Here is a 21,984-nt window from a genome sequence, read left to right as displayed (position 1 = left end):
TTACACAAGCGGTAAGCCTTACTAATACTTCTTGCACCAAAAGAGAAGTTGAATTATGTTGTTTGGAAGAGTGGATTTTTTTTGACATTCAAAAACATATAAAATAAATAAATCCTACTTTGCATAAAAAAAAAGTTAAAACAATTCGATTCTAATCTCAATCTATATTCAATTTTAAGGAGGTGAAGAATGAAGATTACATTCACACATTACGTTCATGAAAAAACCACAAGTCAAATGAGTAATGATACATCAATGGTTATATAGAATTAGAAATAGAAATTTGTCACTAAATTAGAACACTCCTTTATTTTTGAAATAATTGGGAGGAAACTCATTCATGCATAGGCTAACGTACAAATTGAAATCTTCCCTCGTATCATTTGTATATCACTTATATGCCACTTTTCACATAAAATACATACTATTGTCACTATACCCATAAATCACCATAAAGGAATACATAAATATTATGCATGGGACATAAAATTTTGGGTCGGGAACTAACATGTTTCTTATGCCTTGATGGGAAACGTTTTTTTTTTTTCATGAAATTCATTTTCTAAAATAAAAACACTTCATTGTAAATTGGTTTTCCTTTACTTTGATCCCTATAAGAAAAAAGTTCGAGAGAAAAGGGTAAATGAATATGATCAAGGGGAGAGAGTAGTGGAGAGAAGATAAATAGGATCAATAAGGTAAGAAAAATGAAAGAAAATATATATGGCATTTTTTCCATGAGAATATAAAATGTTTTTCATGGTAATAAAAACTATTTTTCCATCTTTAAAAAAAATAATTTCCACATTTTAGTTTACAAACCAACAAATAAAAAAGTATAACAATCTTTTTTATGAAATATTTTTCTCCCAAGTAAACATCGTCGTAGTTAGGGGCGGATCCAGAAGGTGGCCTACTCGTAACTTAATTTACACATATGCATACTACCCAAGCAAAGTACTCATCCTAAAAGGAATTTGAGATGGCAAAATGTCAACCACATAATACCCATATGCATGTAACTGGGTGCTAGTTTTCCTCAGCTAATTGTTAATGGTGGACAGAACCTAGTGGTAAGGTGGTAGCCACTAACTCCATCTTCTTACCTTAATTGCCAGCCACAATTCCCATGCAGCAAGTTTTTATTTTAATCATAAAAGTTTCTTCATTGTAGCTTGAATTTCAAAGTCATGCATTAGGATAACCATATCAACAAGCTAAGCCAAAGTAGTGCGCTAGCTCATGGGACGGTGTTCTCACACGGCAAATATTTACAACCACGAATTTATGCTATAATGTAATGATTTGTTCATATTTAAAGAATGTAGAACTTCACTGTATATGTTTAATCATGCATCAAACACATAGTTTGATTATATCATCTAGTTTGGCCGCCAATATATCATGAAGTATATGCCATGGACGTAATAGCTAGCTAGGGTTTTTTTCTTCGTTTTTTGGAGGGTTTATTGAGGGAAGTATTTTAGTTACATTAAATAATAAGGTACTATCGTACTAATATATTTTAGTTGTTAAAATGATTAATATTATTCGTGAAGGACCTAAAGTAAAATTTCAGGTGGATAAAATGACAGTTAAAATTTTTGCCTTTCAAAATAAAGTGACGGAAATTTTGAAATTTTTTTTAAAAATATTGATAACAACTAATTTTGTCAAAATAATTTATCAACTTATCATCAGTTTTTTCAAACAGTTAAACTAATTAGCTATCTTATCAATTTAAGCAGTTTATCAGTTTTAACTTTATCTTATCACTTTCAGTTAACTTACAATTTCTGTTTATTTTCATAGATCAACTAGTATTGACAAACAAAGCCATTGGAAAACTACTGAGTTTTTCTCATTTTTCCCTAAATAAGTGAGACTTTAAAAAACAATGTCTAAATCAAAGACTTCAAATTGTCATAAAAAGAAATCATAATACAACTACCACTTGTTTGCCACAACATGTGTGCCTTAAGTACAAGTTAAAAATGAACGATACACCATTAAATATCTCCAGGTGCTTGATGATATTTGAGAAATATGGTAGACTTAATGACAAACTAAGCTCGCCACGATCTGTAATCAGTTTGCTTTAAGTTTTCAGTCAAATTTAATGACAAAATTAAAATTTGGAATTATTCATGGTCTATATATCAAGGTCATTTTGAAATCATTTCTTATCGTTGTTTATTTTTTTGACTGGAAAAGTGTAGCTTTTTATTCATTTCACTCGCATTTCTTATCGTTGTTTATTAGAGAGGCATACTTATTGTTATTTCTAGGGTTGTAGAAAACTGACCTAATTCGTTTACCAAATCCAGATCCAGTCTGAAATAAATGGATTTAGGTTGAGATTTTTTATCCATTTAAGTAAATGGGTTGACACGACTTACCCATTTAATTAAATGGGTTAGGTTAAGGTTGAAATTTTCAACCCAAAATTAAACTGCTGCTTTGATCTGTTTAACTCGTTATAATATAAATTTTCTAAAAAGTTGTGTTAAAGTTGGTGAAAATTTTAAAAATTCTAGTGGTAGAATGAAAAGAAAATCTAATCCTATATACTTTTATGTGATTTTATTGTTAAAAACTAATAAAATTTTGATAAAGATTTAATAGTTATAAATATGTAAATGGATTAAATGGGTAACCCATTTAATAAACGGGTTCGGTTGGATTGGAACATGTTCAACCCGTTATTATTAACCAGAACCCGACCCGACCTAATCTGTTAATCAGTCCTAATTATTTCTTGTCTTTGTTTACAGTTGTAATAGGTATAAGGTTATAGTTATAGAATTATAATACTTGCTCTTATATATATATATTTTGATTAGGAAATTAAGTCTTGGCTGGTAAGGCATGCATAACATGCTAAGGAAATACCCCCAACATTATGCTGGGGGTAAGGATCGAACCCTTGACCTTAGGAGTCAAGTTGAGGGGGAGCGCTCTACCCACTTGAGCTAACTCCTATCCTTAATACTTGCTCTTATATATTTTGTTATAAATAGAAGGTATTATAGTTTGGTGATCAAGGGTTCAACTTTTTTACAAAATTCTTTTTCTTTTAATGAGCGAGTAACCCATGCTTTTCCAAAACATGTTATATAGAGAGTGACGCCATCGTGCCCAATTATCAATAAACCCTAGAATCAAATTAATTTAGGGAAAGAGGTTATGTGTACCTACACAATTATTACGCATATTAAACGAAATAAAGCTAAATGATCCACTTGCCAATCACCAAATACAATATTTGCACGCTTAATTATAAATTATAATACCATTATTCATTTCATATTCACTATAACAATTTGATGGTAATGACTTTTTGAAGTATTATATGTACCACTATAGCATTTAATTACATGTCATTAAAATTTAAAATAATAAGGTGATATTTAAAAAATGAAGATTGAGACATCTAATATATTAATAAGCATATATGGTGACGATTTATAAAGTTTGACTTGAAAACTATTACAATTCATAAAAACGAGGAAACAATTATGAATGATCAATAAATATTTATTTGGAAAAATTGTTAATAACTATCTTTTAAAGGCACATTTTTTTAGAAAAAAATTACTTTATATTAAATCTATTTTACAAAACTAACTTATAAATGAAAATTCTTTGAAAAGCACCACCAAATTTCGAAATCTCTTAACCATGATTAACTATCCTCTCAAAATCCTTCTAATTTTTTGAGACTCCCCTCTTCTTTCACACGATTCTCCCCTTTATAGATTCATTACCCTTCTCCTTTTAAATTGTTTTTCTCCCACCTCATGCTCACTTCTCTCAATCAGGTAATTATAACTTGGGGTTATTCTTATTTTCAGAATTGGTATCTGATTTTGGGGCAAATTGTGTACAATTGACTTAGGATTATGTGATTTGCTAGCATAATTGCACCAAATTTGCCTCTTTGATGCTTGAAAATGAAATTTTTTTGCTGCAAAATTAGATCTTTTTCTATGGTTTATGAGTCTGAAGGATGTCAAGCTTCTCCTATAAATCAGCCCATGAGGTATATTGCGTGTATTGATGTGGGATTTGGAGGGAATAGTTAACTAAGGTTAGCAAATTCAGATTCTGATAGTGCATTTTAAAGATTTTCCACTTATAATAAGGTAGTTTTGAAAGATAAAAGTGATATAAGATAGTTTTTTTTAAAGAAAGTGCCTTTAAACAATAGTTTCCGACCATTTTTCCTATTTATTTTAAAACTAAAAAAAATACGTACGTATTTCGTTTTTGTCCGCGTAAACACCACCATTCTCCTCTAAGGCTCTAACAATCCCACTTCTTGCATCTATTTAAACAGACTCAATTCCACCACATCTACTTCATCTCATCACTAATTAAGCTTCATCACATTTAACTCCAATATCCTATAATATTATGGCAACTATCAAAACTCTAGCTCTTTTATCATTCTTATTATTGTTGTCCACATTAGCAAACATTTCCGAGGGACGTGTTGCAAGAAAGGATCTAGGCTTGGACCTAGGTGGCGTTGGTGTTGGTTTAGGAATAGGTGTTGGACTCGGCGGGGGTGGCTCAGGGGCGGGTGCTGGCTCAGGTTCTGGTTCATCAGGTAGCTCGAGTTCGAGTTCGAGTTCGAGTTCATCCTCCTCTAGCAGTTCAGGTTCAGGTGGTGGGTCGGGAGCTGGTTCTGAAGCTGGTTCATATGCTGGTTCTCATGCTGGTTCAGGAGCTGGAGGAGATGATGATGATGGTAACTACTAAGATTCATTTAACCCAAGCTTTTTTTGGGGGGGAGAAAAGTTTCCTGATTAAGTTTTGCTTGTTGTTTAGATTTCACAATGTTTGTGATCTGTATGATATGTCACTATTTACCTAGTTTGTTTTATTTGCATGTTAATGTTGGGTGGTTATAACTTAAATAAGTATAGCAATATATAGGAGTGATTATTTGTAATGTTTGCATCTAAATGTAATTTTGAAGATCCTCAACTTAAAGATAATTGAGCATAAATTGCTTGAATAATTATTCTGTAGTTTGTTTTTTCATAGCCATTGTGATTCTGATCATGTGATTATAGTTATTAATAAGTGTGTTGTGCATGTACATGTTATGTTTTATGCACATGTTATGTTTTGATGATGAAAATTAATATAATATGTTGTAGCATGAAAGTATGTAACAGTTGCAACAGATGCATGAAGAAAGAAATGATAAACGAAGACTTTGAAGAAAAGAAGAATCAAAGAAGAATCAAGAAATGAAGTTTTAGTTTATAATTTCTTTAGATAGTAACTTTAGATTAAAATGTAATATGCTCAAACTTGGTGATATGCTATGTGTCGAAATATAGATTATATGATATTAGTTATTATTATTTTCTTAGAGTTAAGGAAATAATAATTATGTTAATATTATATGTCTATATAAAAAGGAAATTAGTTTTCAAAATAAGGGAAATAGATTTTTCGAAATCAGAAATAAAAAGGGATTAAAAAAATGAGTTTTTAGAAAAAGATTTTGTAAAACCGAGTTTCTAAAAGATTTTAATAAAAATGAGTTTTGAAAAGATTTTAATAAAAATAAGTTTTGATAAAACGAGTTTTTGAAAATATTTTAACAAAAATCAGATTTTGATAAAAACGAGTTTTAAAGAATTTTAGAAAAAAGAAATTTTCGGAAAAAACGTGTTTTAGTAAAACGTGTTTTGGAAAAAAGATTTTGATAAAATTGTGTTTTGATAAAACGTTAGTTTAGAAAAAGATTTTACAAAAAATTGTATTTCCTTAAAATGTGTTTTACAAAATAAAAGAATTTTAGAAAAAAGATTTTTACAGAAATCAAGTTTCCTTAAAACGTGTTAAAAAGATTTTTTATAAAATAATTTTATTTAAAACGTGTTTTTCAAAAAACGTTTTTTCAAAGAGATTTTATAAAACTGGAATTTCCTAAAAACAAGTTATATAAAATCAGATTTTTATTTTGGAAAATAATTTTTGAGTTGAAAAGAAAATCTATTATGGAAAACATATCTTTTTAAGAATAAAGATAAAGATGAAAAAGATAAAGATTGATTTTCAAAAGAGAATTAAATCCCTTGAATTAAGGAATTGAAAGATATCCTTTGGAAGGATATTCGTCCAGCCATCTCTATAAAAGGGATTCATAATTCACTTTTAGATTCAAGTTTTCAGAGAGAAAATCGAGTCTAAGTAAAAAGCTGAAAACTATTTCCTTGGCACTGAGCATAGCACTGAGCTGTTAGGTTTAAGTTACTATTTCACAATTGTAATTGTCCTCTATTTGCTTAACTAAGAAGCACATCTTTGAGGATCGTTCTTTTTGTAACTTTTACATTATAAGAGTGTCAACACTAGAGTTAAGTATTGTGAGTCATTACTAGGGTTAGTAGTGAGGGGAATCGTATTGTATCAAGAGTTTGATATCATAGGATTCAAAGAAATAAAAGAGTTTTTGTTTCTTGTGGACGTAGATCTCAGAGGTGAGATTGAACCACTTATATCTGTGTCAAATCTAATATCTCTTAAGTTTATTATTCGCAAAAACGCAAATTAGCAATTTTCGAGTGTTCAGCTCAGAGCCTGGCACTGAGCTGTGAAAGGATTTTTGTGAAAATCGATTAGATTTCGTCATTCAATTCAACCCCCCCCTTCTTGAGTGTTCCCTTAGGTTACAACAAGTGGTATCAGAGCAGGCTATTCTCGTAAGACTCACATCTAGAGAATAGAAATCATGAACACACAAGACGACTTTCGCGACAAGTATTCCAAGTGTCCAATTTTCAACGGGAAAGATTATGGATGGTGGAAGACCAGGATGAGGATATACATTCAAGGTTCTGACTTTCAATGCTGGAGAATCATCAAGACTGGACCTCTTCCTATCCAAAACAAAGACGAAAGGTAACCTGTTCGACAAAAAGGAAGAGGAGTACAATTCTGTTGACTACGGAAAGGCAGAAAAGAATTTCAAAGCTATGAGTATTCTCCAATCTGGAATTGGACCTGATGAATATTCAAGAATCTCTGCGTGCACCACTGCTAAGGAAATTTGGGACACATTGGAATTGGCACATGAAGGTACAAACGAGGTAAAACAGTCTAGGATAGATTTACTAGTCCAACAATATGAACTGTTCACAATGACTAAGGATGAATCTATTAAAGATATGTTTACTAGATTTACACTAATAACTAATGAACTAAGATCTTTAGGAAAAATCTATTCTTCTGAAGATTTAGTTAGAAAAGTGTTAAGAAGTTTGACTAATAAATGGCTTCCTAAAATAACTGCTATTCAAGAGGCTAAGGATTTATCAAAACTCTCACTAGAACAACTCATTGGTTCCTTAATGACTCACGAACTTGTTTTAGACTCTAAATCAAGTGAACCAAAGAATAAAGGGTTGGCCTTAAAAACTGAAGTAGAAACGGATGTTAGTGAAAGTGATGAAGAAGTAGCGTCTCTAACTAGAAAGTTTCAAAATTTCTTAAAAGAGAACAGGAGCAACAACTTCAGGAGAAGTAGAAACTTCAAAGGTAAAGGCACTTCTTCTAACCCTAAAAAGTGCTACTAACTCTGGTTGTTTCAAGTGTGGTGAGTATGATCACAGGATTAAAGAATGCCCTCTGTGGGATGAAGAAAAGCCTAGAGAAAAACGAGAGCAGTCTAAGAAGGAGTACAAGAAAGCCATGATCGCAGCAGTCTGGGGAGACTCGGATTCTGACGAAGATCAGTGCCACGCTCAGAGCCACGAAGCAAAATTATGTCTGAATGCTGTACAGACCACTCTGAAGACGGCACTGAGCCATGACGACTCACATCTATGCTTGATGGCTAAAAGTTCGAACCCTCTTGAAGAGGAAGAAGACAGTGAGGTAAGTCTAACTTCTTTAAAACCTTCAATTCATCTTCTTTCCAAAAGTAAGCTTGTCATATTGCTTGAAAACGTAATTGATGATTGTCAAAACATGAATGATAATTTTGATAACATGAAAAAGGAAATAAAAAATTTGACCAGGCTAAAAATTGGATTAGAAACAGAATATAAGGAATTGCTTGAAAGAAAACAAAACTCTAATAAAAAGGATTGACGAGAAAGACTTAGAGATAAACACACTAAAACAAGAAAAGACTCTAGTTGATAATCTCGTAAACAACTCAGTGCCAGTCACTGAGTTCCAAGCTGAAAAGTCTAGTCTTGAGGAACAAATTGAAAAATTAAATCACGAGTTGAATGATCTTAAGAACTCAAGACAACAATCTAGAATTGTTCCACTAATGCTGCCTAGTGATGCAAAGATAAGAGAAGATTGGATAAAGTTAAAAGAGACTTAGAGACTTCCCGAAAAAGAAGTAGTGATTTAAATACCTCAGTTGAATTTTGGAATCACAACTTTCTATTGCTCGAAAGATGCACGAAAAATGGACAATGGGAATGAATGCTCTAAATTACTTAACTTGCACCACAAACAACATGAACAAAACTGGATTAGGATATCTGACCAGCGACTCAGTGCCAGGCTCAGTGCCAGACCTTCGAAAGAGACTTTCGAAAAGAGAAAATAGTGGGCTTCCTGAATATCTATTTGCAATTCTGTGGAAATAATGGCACCTAATTGACGACTGCAACAAAAAGAAAAATCGAATTGCAAAGAATGTCAAACAGTTACTCAAATCTGGGTTAGAAAAGACATACTAGATGCTCAACGTAAGAAAAAGGGACCCAAGCAAATATGGGTTCCTAAAACAAACAAGTAATCATGTAGGAAAAGGAAGCCCTTGAATTTATTTGTACTGAAGACCAAATAGCTGATATTTTCACTAAACCACTTGCTCGTGAAAGATTTGAAAAACTTAGATTAGCTTTGGGATTGATTTCTAGTACTTAGTTGTTTGTGTGCTTATTTGCCCCCTTTACATGCTTAAGAGTTCGAAAGATTCTATCTACACTAAGTCAGATTTTTGATTTAATCCAAGACTCCTGAAAAGGCTATTGATGCTGTCCTGATAACTGACACCTAAGTTGCTCTAGAAAAATTCTATGAAAAATTCCAAAAGTATCATGTTTTCTAAAATATCCATTGATGTTGCTTTGTCAAAATTATAAAACTTTTTCAAAAAATAGTTTTCAAAATTCATTTTAAAAATTATATGCAAGGCATTAAAAGGGCATAATGGACTTAAACCTAAACACATTAACCGGCCCTTCCCCTAAATCTCTCAAAACCCGTCAAACGCATCAAAACCTTTGCTTCGAAATTCTCAAAAAAAAAAAAAAAAAAAAGAGGCCCAGAACACTCCCACAAAAAGATACCGGCCACGAAAAAACCGTCCAAGAAAACCCCTCCGACAAACATTCCGGCCCAGTACAAACCCACCACAAGATTGTCCCTGAACACAGCGCCAACGACTTCTTCTTGTCGCCCACCGCCTTCTCCGACTACTTCCGCTGCTACGACTTCTGATGCCTCCTCCTCTCGCATACGAAAAGGTGCGAATTCCGGTAAGCCCCAATCTCCTTCTAAGAGACCGAAAACTTCTCCGGTCAAGATTCTGACTGGACGTGTTCTTCCGACTACTCGGTTAAAATGACCGGCCTTTAAGTTTTTGTTGGATGAATTGAGAACTCAAGGATGGATTAAATTGCTGGGTTATAACGATGGAATTTATGAATCTGAGGTTAAACAATTTTATGAGAATTTGGTGGTAAGTGATGATTTGGTTTTATCCACTGTTGTTAATGATGTTGTGATTACTTTAACTGTCACTGAATTGGCTCAAGTTTTGGAGGTCCCTTCTAGTGGATTTTTGGAATTACCATACCAAACATGGCCTTTTTGTTAGGGATTGACAACGCCACTATTAGTGTGGGGTGCTTAATGGTGGTGGAAGAAGTTCATGACATGAAGAAACAACTGCAGCATCTACACCATAAACACCTTTCCTTTTATCCTAGTCCTACTATGTAATTTTGTCTATGCCTTGTAGTTTTTCGAAAAACATGTCGGTTTTTGTTAAACTGTTTTGATGCTTTTTGGATGTTTTTTTGGATTATTTTGGAGATTGTGAATTGGTGTTGGTTGTAGCACCAGCATCACTAGCTTAATTAGTTGAGCTATTGGATTATTTTAAACTCTTCTGATTGTGTGAATGATTTTTTTGTCTTTATGTACTTTTTGAGAATGACAAAAGGGGGAAAAGAAGGTATATAATATTGACTTTGTGTCTTGATGATATCCTAGGTTGAGCTAATGTGAATTGAATATAAATGAGCATGTAGGGACAAGTGAATAATTGAAAGCTATTAATCTGATGTACGGCTAGGTTCTAAAAGGGTAAATAATCAATCCATGCATTGTTTGAGGGGGAACAAAAGTCAATATGCATACTTTGAGGGGGAACAATTGTTTATTTAACAATATTATATTTATGGTTTGTCATCATCAAAAAGGGGGAATTTGTTGTGCATGTACATGTTATGTTTTATGCACATGTTATGTTTTGATGATGAAAATTAATATAATATGTTGTAGCATGAAAGTATGTAACAGTTGCAACAGATGCATGAAGAAAGAAATTGATAAACGAAGACTTTGAAGAAAAGAAGAATCAAAGAAGAATCAAGAATGAAGTTTTAGTTTATAATTTCTTAGAATAGTAACTTTAGATTAAAATGTAATATGCTCAAACTTGGTGATATGCTATGTGTCGAAATATAGATTATATGATATTAGTATAATTATTATTTTCTTAGAGTTAAGGAAATAAATAATTATGTTAATATTATATGTCTATATAAAAAGGAAATTAGTTTTCAAAATAAGGGAAATAGATTTTCGAAATCAGAAATAAAAAGGGATTAAGAAAAATGAGTTTTTAGAAAAAGATTTTGTAAAACCGAGTTTCTAAAAGATTTTAATAAAAATGAGTTTTTGAAAAGATTTTAATAAAAATAAGATTTTGATAAAAACGAGTTTTTGAAAATATTTTAACAAAAATCAGATTTTGATAAAAACGATTTTAAAGAATTTTAGAAAAAAGAAATTTTCGGAAAAAACGTGTTTTAGTAAAACGTGTTTTGGAAAAAGTTTTGATAAAATTGTGTTTTGAAAAACGTTAGTTTAGAAAAAGATTTATAAAAATTGTATTTCCTTAAAATGTGTTTTACAAAATAAAAGAATTTTAGAAAAAAGATTTTTACAGAAATCAAGTTTCCTTAAAACGTGTTAAAAAGATTTTTTATAAAATAATTTTATTTAAAACGTGTTTTTCTAAAAAACGTGTTTTTCAAAGAGATTTTATAAAACTGGAATTTCCTAAAAACAAGTTATATAAAATCAGATTTTATTTTGGAAAATAATTTTTGAGTTGAAAAGAAAATCTATTATGGAAAACATATCTTTTTAAGAATAAAGATAAAGATGAAAAAGATAAAGATTGATTTTCTAAAAGAGAATTAAATCCCTTGAATTAAGGAATTGAAAGATATCCTTTGGAAGGATATTCGTCCAGTCCATACTCTATAAAAGGGATTCATAATTCACTTTTAGATCTCAAGTTTTCAGAGAGAAAATCGAGTCTAAGTAAAAAGCTGAAAACTATTTCCTTGGCACTGAGCATAGCACTGAGCTGTTAGGTTTAAGTTACTATTTCACAATTGTAATTGTCCTCTATTTGCTTAACTAAGAAGCACATCTTTGAGGATCGTTCTTTTTGTAACTTTTACATTATAAAGAGTGTCAACACTTAGAGTTAAGTATTGTGAGTCATTACTAGGGTTAGTAGTGAGGGGAATCGTATTGTATCAAGAGTTTGATATCATAGGATTCAAAGAAATAAAAGAGTTTTTGTTTCTTGTGGACGTAGATCTCAGAGGTGAGATTGAACCACGTTATATCTCGTGTCAAATCTAATATCTCTTAAGTTTATTATTCGCAAAAACGCAAATTAGCAATTTTCGAGTGTTCAGCTCAGAGCCTGGCACTGAGCTGTGAAAGGATTTTTGTGAAAATCGATTAGATTTCGTCATTCAATTCAACCCCCCCCTTCTTGAGTGTTCCCTTAGGTTACAACAAAGTGTCGTTTATACTACTCCCTTCTATGGCACACTATTTCATTTCTACTTTGCTTGCCGCATATTCTATCTCACTTGTAATCTATCTCCTTACCTACCACAGTAAAAAGAAATCAGGAAGTAACATCTAGCTAGGAAACTAGGTTAATTTAAGTATTTCATTATCTTAGTAACAATTGATATGGATCCAACAATCATAACCCAAGTTATTCTAATATAATTGCAAGAAGATAAGCAATAATGGATAGAAATATACAAGTTTGATTTACAAGATTTTAAAGCGCGAAATAGGTATGGTTCACTGAACGGTAAAAACACTTATAATAAATAACTAGTTTTAGGCCTGGGATATGTCCTGAGTAATTAAAATTTTCATTTATGAATATAATATTTTAAAATGATAGCACTAAATAACATTTGGTCTAGTGGTTAAGAATTTAGTATATAAACTTGAAGTCACAACATTGAACCCTATACTATGCAATTTTCAGATTTGCTTTTTATCGTATATCCATTACATGGAATAAAATGCTCATATGGAGAGTGCCATTGGAACCGTTCCTTGTTCAGAATCGCCTTTTGATATGTTAGTATAGATTGATCTATTGAACACAAAGTTCAACTACTCATATATCTTTGATTATTTCCAACCTCAGCCAAACTTCGTAAAACAAATTCTGCCAAAAAAAAAAAAAAATAAGACTACTCATATTCCCTTTAAAATTGTCGTCCAAACAACCTTGAAGATTACCTAAACAAAGACAAATTAAATTCGTGTACTAAGTTTGGCACTCAAGTAGTACAGGTATTAGCAGAGCAGCTCCAACAGCAATGACATCACATAATTCATGGTATAGTATACTTTTTGGGTGTATACTTATCAAATAAATGATGTAAATCATCTAATTTCTTTCCCATAAAATTATTAGTGGCTTAATACAAAATTTAAATCTTATGTTTTGAACGATATTATTATTACCTAGTGTCAATATACATAATTTTCATGGAAAAATGTTTAGATGATCCTAAGGATTGCAAAATCTCTTAGACACATAGAACAAAATATTAATATATATGTAATAAATTAAACTCTAAGTGTAATAAAATTAATGTTTTAATGTATGATTGACCAATGAAAATTCAATGTTAAGAGATTTAACAATCCTTTGGGTTACCTTAACACTCTGAATTATTAGATTTTCATAAAATCGAATTTTATATTGTGATTTGGTGAAAGAGAAGTCAAGGTTCAACCACACAATGGTCTTAAGCACAAGAGATAAACATGAGGAATTGGAGGAAGATTAAAATCGAATTTTATATTGTGATTTGGTGAAAGAGAAGTCAAGGTTCAACCACGCAATGGTCTTAAGCACAAGAGATAAACATGAGGAATTGGAGGAAGATGGGTTCATGACCCTGCTACCACCAGGGTACGTACACTAGATGGAACAATCATATAACTTTGAATCAAGAAGATGTCAAACCAGAATGCAACTCATTGGTGTGCAAGCTTCAAAAATCTCTCTATGGCTTAAAATAGACCCATAGGCAATGGTTTGCCAAATTGTCAGAATCTCTGAAACACTTTGGCTTCACTCGATCAGAGACTGACAATTCATTGTTCATTCATTGCAAGGGAACTTCATTTATGATTGTCCTCGTCTATGTAGATGATCTTCTGATTGCTGGCAATCAACAACATCCCATTACTGAGCTTAAAGCCTTCCTATCCTCCAAACTTTCATATGAAAGATTTGGGAAACTTAAGGACTTCCTAGGCATTGAGGTGGACAAGTCTTTACATGACTCAAGATCTTATCAAGGAGTTTAACATGCACACAACTAATGCTATAAAATTGTCCTTGGAATCTTATTAAAGCTCGCACCTGAACTAGATGATCGTTTACAAAACCCAGTAAAGTACCAGAGGCTCATAGGAAAGCTAATTTATCTCACAATCACCGAGCCTGATATAGCCTATGCTATATATACATATTCTAAGTCAATTCATGAACAAGCCAACTACGGCTCACATGCAAGCTACAAAGAGAGTCCTCGGGTACTTGAAATCCTGTCTCGGACAAGGTATATTCCTTGCCTCATAGTCAGCTCCTACCTTGACTGCCTATACAGACAGTGACTAGGCAGAGTGCCCAATGTCAAGGAAATCAACAATTGGTTTTTGTGTTCTACTTGGAGCATCTCCCATCTCTTGAAAATCCAAGAAGCAACATATGTTGAGCAGAAGCTGAGTTAGAGTCATGGCTCTTACAACATGTGAAGTCACATGGATTACACAGCTGTTCAAAGATGTTAACCTCACAAAATTGTGTCCTAAAATCCTCAAATGTGACAACAAAACTACTCAATTATTTGTCAATCCAATTCACCATGAAAGAACCAAATATGTTGAACTGGAGTGCTGGACTACCATTTTGTAAAAGAAAATATATCTGATGGCTCTATTGATCCCAAATACATTCCTACTAAAGATCAGCTAGTTGATGTGTTAAGCAAAACAATGACCACTGCTCAGCATGCCAATTTACTTCGCAAAGTTGGTGTTCTGTCTATCATCCCAAGTTTGAGAGGGAGTGTTGAAAGAGAAGCCAAGGTGCAACCTCACAATGGTTTTAAGCGCAGGAGATAATTTCCTATGCCCATGGTCTCATGCCACTAGTATTCTCTTTTTCTGTCATTTATAGTTTTTTGTCTTCTAGCGTTATTTCTACTCTCTAGGATCATGTGCCTGTTTGTCATCTTGTGTGAGTCATGCACAACAAGAATGTCACTCCTTTCCGTCCGCCAAAATCAGACGCTAACAACACGGAATAGGACGCTAAATAGATCAGCGTCCGCAAACGGACACTAAAGGGCTGATGCAAAACCCCTCGTCTCTAATTCTCCAAATACCGTCCGCAAAGCCGACGCTAAATATTTAGCGTCTAAAATTTCGAATTTAGCGTCCGAATATAAGCAGACGCTAAATAGCGTCCGCAAATTCAGACGCTAAATAGTGTCTGCAAATTCAGACGCGAAATAGTGTCTGCTGGTATCAGTCGCTAATTAGCGTCCGAGGAAAAGGACGCTATAGGTAGTGTAGCAGACGCTTATTGATCATATTTTTTTAATTAATTTTAGCGGTCGGTAAATACTGTATAGATTTTTTTTTCCTTTGCAGTTTTCCCTGACAAATTAATATTAACTTAATAATGATAAAACAACCAGAACATAAAATCAAATTCAACATAAAATTAAATCAATTCTCATATAAAACATAAAACTTTCAATTTTATTAACTTTGAATTTGATACAACTTAAAATATATAAAATTATAAACTAAAATCTACAACTTTACACTAAATAAAAATAAAAAATAATTACATTTTACAAATCTAAACTTCAACCCAGAAATTCTCCCAACCCTTACAACCACCGTCGCTGCCTTGCCCTACCACCGCTGCCGCCTGTCCTAACAAATTCAACAACATAAAATCAAATCAATTCTCATATAAAACATAAAAAGAAACCCAGATCTGAAAAAATTAAATACCAAAAATAGAAAAAAAAATCGAAAAACAAGAAATAGAAAGAAATACATCAAAAATTCCCAAAAATTGAAATAAAATCAGAATATTAACCAATATTGGAATAAAATCAGAATATTAACCAAATTACCAAAATTAAATCAAAATTGAAATAAAATCAAAACCACCCCAAACCCCCACCCAACAACCAAATCCCCGGCTGCCCACCCAACCCAGCCCACCCCCACCCAACCCCCCGCTGCCCACGACCAACCTAACCAAACAACCACCCACTAACGGAAACTCTAACCAACCCACAAACAAAAAAGCCCACCCACCCCACGACCCCACCCACCCAAACCCAACCCCCAAACCCCTCCCCACGAACCGAAAAACCCACCACCCAAAAACCCAACCCCCCAAACCAAAAAAACCCAACCTCCAACCCAAAAAACCCGCAACTCTCACCCATCCAGCCTAACCCCACAAGCACCGCCAGCCCCACCACAACTCCGAATTCCCAGCCTCACCACCCCTATCTTACCTTCTAGATCTGAAGAGTTTAAACAAAAAAAAAAAAAAAAGATTGAAAATGAATTTAAACAAAATAAAAAAAGCCAACAAAATTTGAGAAAGGAAAAAAACAAAAATAATGAATTTCATAATTTGAGGAAGGAAAAAAAAATGAAAAAAAAAAAACATAAATTGAGAAAGGAAAATGAATGTAAACAAAAAAAATCGCACTAAACTAACCTTTGATCTAAGAGATAAGAATCTTCAATGGAACCGCCATGAAAAATTCGTCGAGATCAAACAATGGTTCCAAATAGAGGTGGGCATGGGTCAGGCCGGGACTGTTCACGGGCTCGGCCCGTGGGCTTGAGTAAATGGCGAGTCAGGCCGGGCTCGGGCCCATGAGTGGCGAGCCGGGCCCATGCCCATGAGTGCCGGGCCGGGCTTGAAATTTTAAAAAATTGTCCACGGGCCCGCGGTCCGGGCTCGTGCTTTCTGTGGGCCGGCCCATGTCTTATGTTGTATTTTTTAGAGGTGATCATTTTGGCCCGGCCCGCTTTTGGGCCGGGTTTTGGGCAGATTTTTTCGGCCCGCGGGCCGGCCCGGGCCCGGCCCGGTCGTTTTTTTTTTGTTTTTGGGCGGGCTTTAGGCAAGCTAAAAACGATTTTTTAGTCTATTTTTTGGCCCGGCCCGTTTTGGCCCGCAAAAGCCCGCTAAGCCCGGCCCGAAATAGCGGGCTTTGGACACAAAAATTCGGCCCAAATTTAGGCCCGGCCCGGCCAATGGGCAAATTTTTTTGGCCGCGGCCCGGCCCATGATCACCTCTAGTATTTTTGTATTTTTGACATTTTTAGGGTAAAAAAACAAAGGAATGGAGTGTTCGGCCCGCGGGCCAGCCCACGTGGGCTCGTGCCGGTGCGGGTCGAAAATAAAATTTCTTGACCATTACAAGCCCGCGGCCCACGTAGCGGACAACAGGCTCGGGCCGGGGCCAAATCGTGTCGTGCCGGCCCGGCCCATGCCCACCTCTAGTTCCAGATCTAGAAGAGAAAAAAGAAAGGAGAAGGAGAGATGATTGAGTAATGAGAGAGAACTGAGAGTTAAAGTTGAGGGATAAGGAGGAGTGAAAGAATGAAAAGGAAACGATGGATAAGGCTAATAAATAGATTAAATTATTTTTCAAAAAAATTGCTTTTACTGTCCGCTTTTTCAGACGGTAATTTCAGAAAGTGAATGGTAAATTATATTATTTTTTAAAAAAAAATCAGCTCACTTATCGTCCGATTTTTAGCGGTAAATATTATGGAGCTGACGGTAAATAGCGTCAGAAAATTGTTCGGACGGTAAATTTAGGAATTCCGATGCTATTTACCGTCAGATTAAAAACGAACGATATTTTGTGTTTTACCGTCTGTTTTATTGACGGACGGTAAAAGCGCGGATTCTTGTTGTGATGATTTCAGGAAATTTCTTGGCTAGCAGGATGTCTCATTTTCAGCAAATTAGATCTTGGGGAAGGGAGTAGGATGAGCATCCTACACCTTCCCCTAAGTGACGTCGTTTTATGTTTTAGGGGGGTCAAAAATTTGGCTGGCTTTTGGCAATCTTTTTAAAAGTGGGCCAGCTCCCCCATTTCAAGCTTCTGTACTTTGTTGCTTATATCATTCACTCATTCACTCTCTTTCTCTCTCATTTATTTTTCAAGAACCATTTCAATTATCTCTCTCATTCATTTTGTTCTTCATTTGTTTCTCCCTGATTTTCATTCATTTCTATCATAAATTTCCAAAAGTTGATATTTGATTTTATTTTTGCATTTTTAAAACTTGCATGTTTTATGTACTCAATTTGTAAAATGGGGGATATAAATGGAAATGATTGAATTTCAATTGATAATGTTATTTCTTCTAATGCAATGGGAGATTTTGGTGATGGAGAAGAAAGAGAACACTAGTGGAAAAAAACGGAAGGGCTATAGTTAAAACAGGCCTAAGGGTTGCGTTTTTGGCCATCAGCCCTTTTCGTAGCAGCCCTTCACAACGAAGGGCTGCGTTTTTAGCCCAAAATCGCACCCCTTCCAATATGGAAGGGCTGCGGTTTTGGGCCTAAAACGCAACCCTTTTTTTTACAAAGGGTTGCGGTTTTGACCACAACCGCAACCCTTTTGACCAAAAAAAATATTGGCAATTTTTTACTCCTAAATATATCAAGAAATTTACAACAGGAAAAATCAACAAACAAACAAACAAAACGAAATTATTTATTAACAATCAACAAGAACATCAAATTACAATTTACACTCAAAAAAAAAGAATAAACGAAATTATATATCAACAAGAACGAACGAAAATAAAAAAAACGAAATTACATATCAAGAACAGTCGAAATTTACAGTAAGAAAAATGAAAAAAAAACGAAATTACAGTAAGACAAATGTAAGAAAATGAAAAAAAAAAGGAAAAAAAACGAAATCAAGAACAGTCGAAATTATATATCGTTGTTTCTGCTCTCCGTCGCTCCCCTGCTCGCGTTGTTTCTCTCTCCTGTATTCGTGGATTGGATGAAATATTTGCAAAATTTATGACTAATTTTGGGATGGTGGAAGATAATTATTGTGGATTGGAAATATGGAGGTTATGTAAGTTATTGAGTTTTTGAATTTTTTTGGAGAGAGAAAATGTAGAGGGAAGTGAAATGATGGAGGTTGAGTGTGGGAAAGTGAGAAGTGGGATGGTGGTTTACCCGCATTTAATGGTGAACAGTAACTGTCAAATCAATCACTTTTTGCATTTTTCCTCTGTACACCGGAAGCAAGGGAATGTACATTTGTTGTCAAAACAATTACTTTTTGCATGTTCATTAGTGCGTTTATTCTTCTTGGTTACACTCAAATTACTTAGTTCTGTGATGTTTAGGGTTCCTTCAACTCATGATGTTGCATGAATATGATAATCATTCAGGTCACTCCATGATGATAGTAAGGATCCGTTTTTGGACCCGTTTTGGACCCGAATCCGTAGGATCCGTCGGATCTGGGTCCAACATTTTCAGACCCACTGGATCCGGGTCGGATCTGGATCCAGTGTGTGGAAACGAATCTGGATCCGGGTCCACCTGGACCCGGTCCAGATCCGACCCGTTGTCATCCCTACTCATCCTACACCTCATACCAACATCTACTTATTGCTCATTTTCCCTAGGTTGATTCTAACTATATATAGATCAAGTAGCTAGGTTTCTTTGTAAAGTGAGCCATTTTGTGAAAATCAATGAAACATTAGTACTAAGCTAAATATCTTGCAGCATGAATTCATTCTTCATGATTTTATATAGTGAATATTGAATATGTGACTTGTGAATATTTCAATATAATAAAATTATTATACTACTTATATTATGTTGTGAATTTGTGACTTGTTAGGTTAATTATTTTTTTTAGTATTACAATTAACTGTAATACGAGTAAGATAATACTATATGGGTTGAGGATTAGTGAATGTATATTTGTGTTATGGGTATAAATTATTTCAAAATCATGAAGAAAAGGGATATTTTTTATATATTCAAGAAGGATACCTGACGAAAACGTACTTAAATTTTTTTTAAAGTTTGATACCATCACAATATTACACCATCAACGTACTTAAATTTTTTTGACGTTTGATACCATCACAATATTACAATATCCTTAATTCTAAATCTTGAATTCGCCACTGATTACAATTTTTAAGGCCTGGATTATGGTGATGTGGAACTTGATATAACATCAAGGCCTCAAGGGTGACAACTCGGATAGTCTCTTTCCGAAGAACGACATTAGACGTCCCCAAGGAAAAATATCCATATGCAAGTTTCCAAGAAATATCCATATGCAAGTTTCCAAGAAAATGCATTTGACTATGTAAAGACAATATCCTAGAAATCCATCATGAGAAAATTCAAACTTCGTTATATAGCCATTAACGTACTTTTCAACCCAAATTTCGAAAAGCTGAAGCCACGAATTCTAGCACTACAGTCTACATATACAGTTCTACAGGATTAGCTCCAATAACAAACAATATGGATCAAGTAAAATGGATCACCCACAACAAACACACAAAACATCCATTGAAAGAAGTCTACAAAAACTCAAAATTTGAGTGCAAAATCTGCAAATGTAATGGTAAAGAAATGCGATTTCGATGTGATCAATGCGATTTCAACATCCATTCAGCTTGTGCTACGTGCCCAGTTTCGCTCTCCTCGTTCACACATCCAGAACATGCTGTTGAACTAATGGAGAGACCAAATCTCGCACACAAATGTCATCTATGTCAAAAACCTATTACAGGGATGGTTTATAGGTGTAAGCTGTGCAAGTTTTTTATGCATCCTGTTTGTAGTGAATTTCCTGAGTTTTTGTTTAAACATGTCATGCACCCTCCTCATACTTTGAAGCTTCAATTAATGGAGTCTAGTAAATGTGATGTTTGTGATAAATCATGCAAACATTGGAGGTATTTTTGTGGGATTTGTGATGTTCACATACATGTTGGGTGTTTGTCAAGTAAGAACAATATTAGTGAAGATGATGAAGGTGGATTTGGTGAGGTTTTGGGTGTGACTATTTTGGGTGAAATTGCTTCTGTTATTGCTGGAAGTATTGCTGGAGGTTGATGTGAATGATGTTTTCTTGTATGGTCTTATTTGATGACTATCTATATTCTATGTCAAACACATAGTTTCTATGAGCTTTTTTATTATTAAACTAGTTTATTTCTGTGAGATTTAATTTAATACTACTTTATTAATGTGAAATGGAGCATTATCAATGGTACTTCTTGTAAATTATGTTATATAAGGAATTGTACTTGTCTAATTTGAAATTACTGTTGGTTTTATACTTTCATTGAAGGTATTTCAACATCATGAAGTTCTATTCTTTTATTTTAATACAATAAACTAAACACAGAGAAAAACAGCTTAGATTCAAGAAACTCAAAAAAAGTCGAAATATGTTAGGAAAATGAAGGTTTGAAAGTTCACCTTAATTCCGTGCAAATCTCGACAAAAACAACTCGGAATCCTGTGAAATTTTGACCCGAACTAGATATAGACCTTATAAACACTCGGTTAAAGTTTCACACGAAAATTCAATTCCAGTAGATCGGAGTTGTCGTTTTACTCCAACTAGTCTAATAACCAGCGATTTCATACCAACTTCAAACTTTCGCTTCAAAACTGTATTAAATCAACTTGAAAAATTATGAAATTTTAACAAGCTAAACTAAACAGGGAGGAGTTAGCCTCAAGAAAGTCTGAAAAAGTCAAAGTATGCTAAAAGAACGAAGGTTTCAAAGTTCACCTTAATATTGTGCGAATTTGGGCAGCAAATAAGGAGTGTTTTCCTTGGATATTAGGGAAAGTTGTCGAGTGGTCGAGCGAAAAAGGAAATGGAAAGCCAAGAGAGAGAGACAAACTTAAATTTTTTGATACAAGCTTTCTCTCTCCTGTCACTGATCGTGCGTGAGTTTACTCATATACATATGGGTCGGTCACACCTATATTATAGGTACAGTTGGCTACATACAAGAATTTGTGATAAGGTCGTCAATCTAAGAAGCAATGAAGCATGGAACAAGAAACAGGGTCAAAGCACGTAATGCACATTGAATTTCTCACTTGACCAAATATTTGTCCCTACATAAGCTTGTCGAGCAACTCAACCTCTTTGATCTCAAGGGCCAAGAAAAAAGTTTCATTATAATATCAAGTTCTTGATTATAATCGAAGCATATATGAAAAAAAAAAAAAAACTTAGTGACCCATAATAGATCAATGATTAAAACTGAGAGAACGGC

General features: G+C 33.9%; 2 protein-coding genes across 2 annotated transcripts; both read left to right on the top strand.

Annotated features, from left to right (window-relative positions):
• The first annotated feature begins 4,276 nt into the window (after window positions 1-4,276).
• LOC104901771 (uncharacterized) lies at window positions 4,277-5,091 on the top strand. Its single transcript, XM_010689380.4, has one exon. It carries the CDS (start codon window positions 4,417-4,419, stop codon window positions 4,762-4,764), a length of 348 nt encoding a protein of 115 aa, XP_010687682.1. The 5' UTR covers window positions 4,277-4,416; the 3' UTR covers window positions 4,765-5,091.
• Window positions 5,092-20,081: 14,990 nt separating this feature from the next.
• Window positions 20,082-20,971, top strand: LOC104901769 (protein VACUOLELESS GAMETOPHYTES). Its single transcript, XM_010689379.3, has one exon. It carries the CDS (start codon window positions 20,204-20,206, stop codon window positions 20,798-20,800), a length of 597 nt encoding a protein of 198 aa, XP_010687681.2. The 5' UTR covers window positions 20,082-20,203; the 3' UTR covers window positions 20,801-20,971.
• The last annotated feature ends 1,013 nt before the right edge of the window (window positions 20,972-21,984 follow it).

This window comes from Beta vulgaris, chromosome 8 (genome assembly GCF_026745355.1).
Source record: "Beta vulgaris subsp. vulgaris cultivar EL10 chromosome 8, EL10.2, whole genome shotgun sequence".
In the NCBI taxonomy this organism is placed as follows: domain Eukaryota; kingdom Viridiplantae; phylum Streptophyta; class Magnoliopsida; order Caryophyllales; family Amaranthaceae; genus Beta; species Beta vulgaris.
Note: the sequence above shows the minus strand (reverse complement) of the source record. Positions and strands in the feature narration are given on the sequence as shown.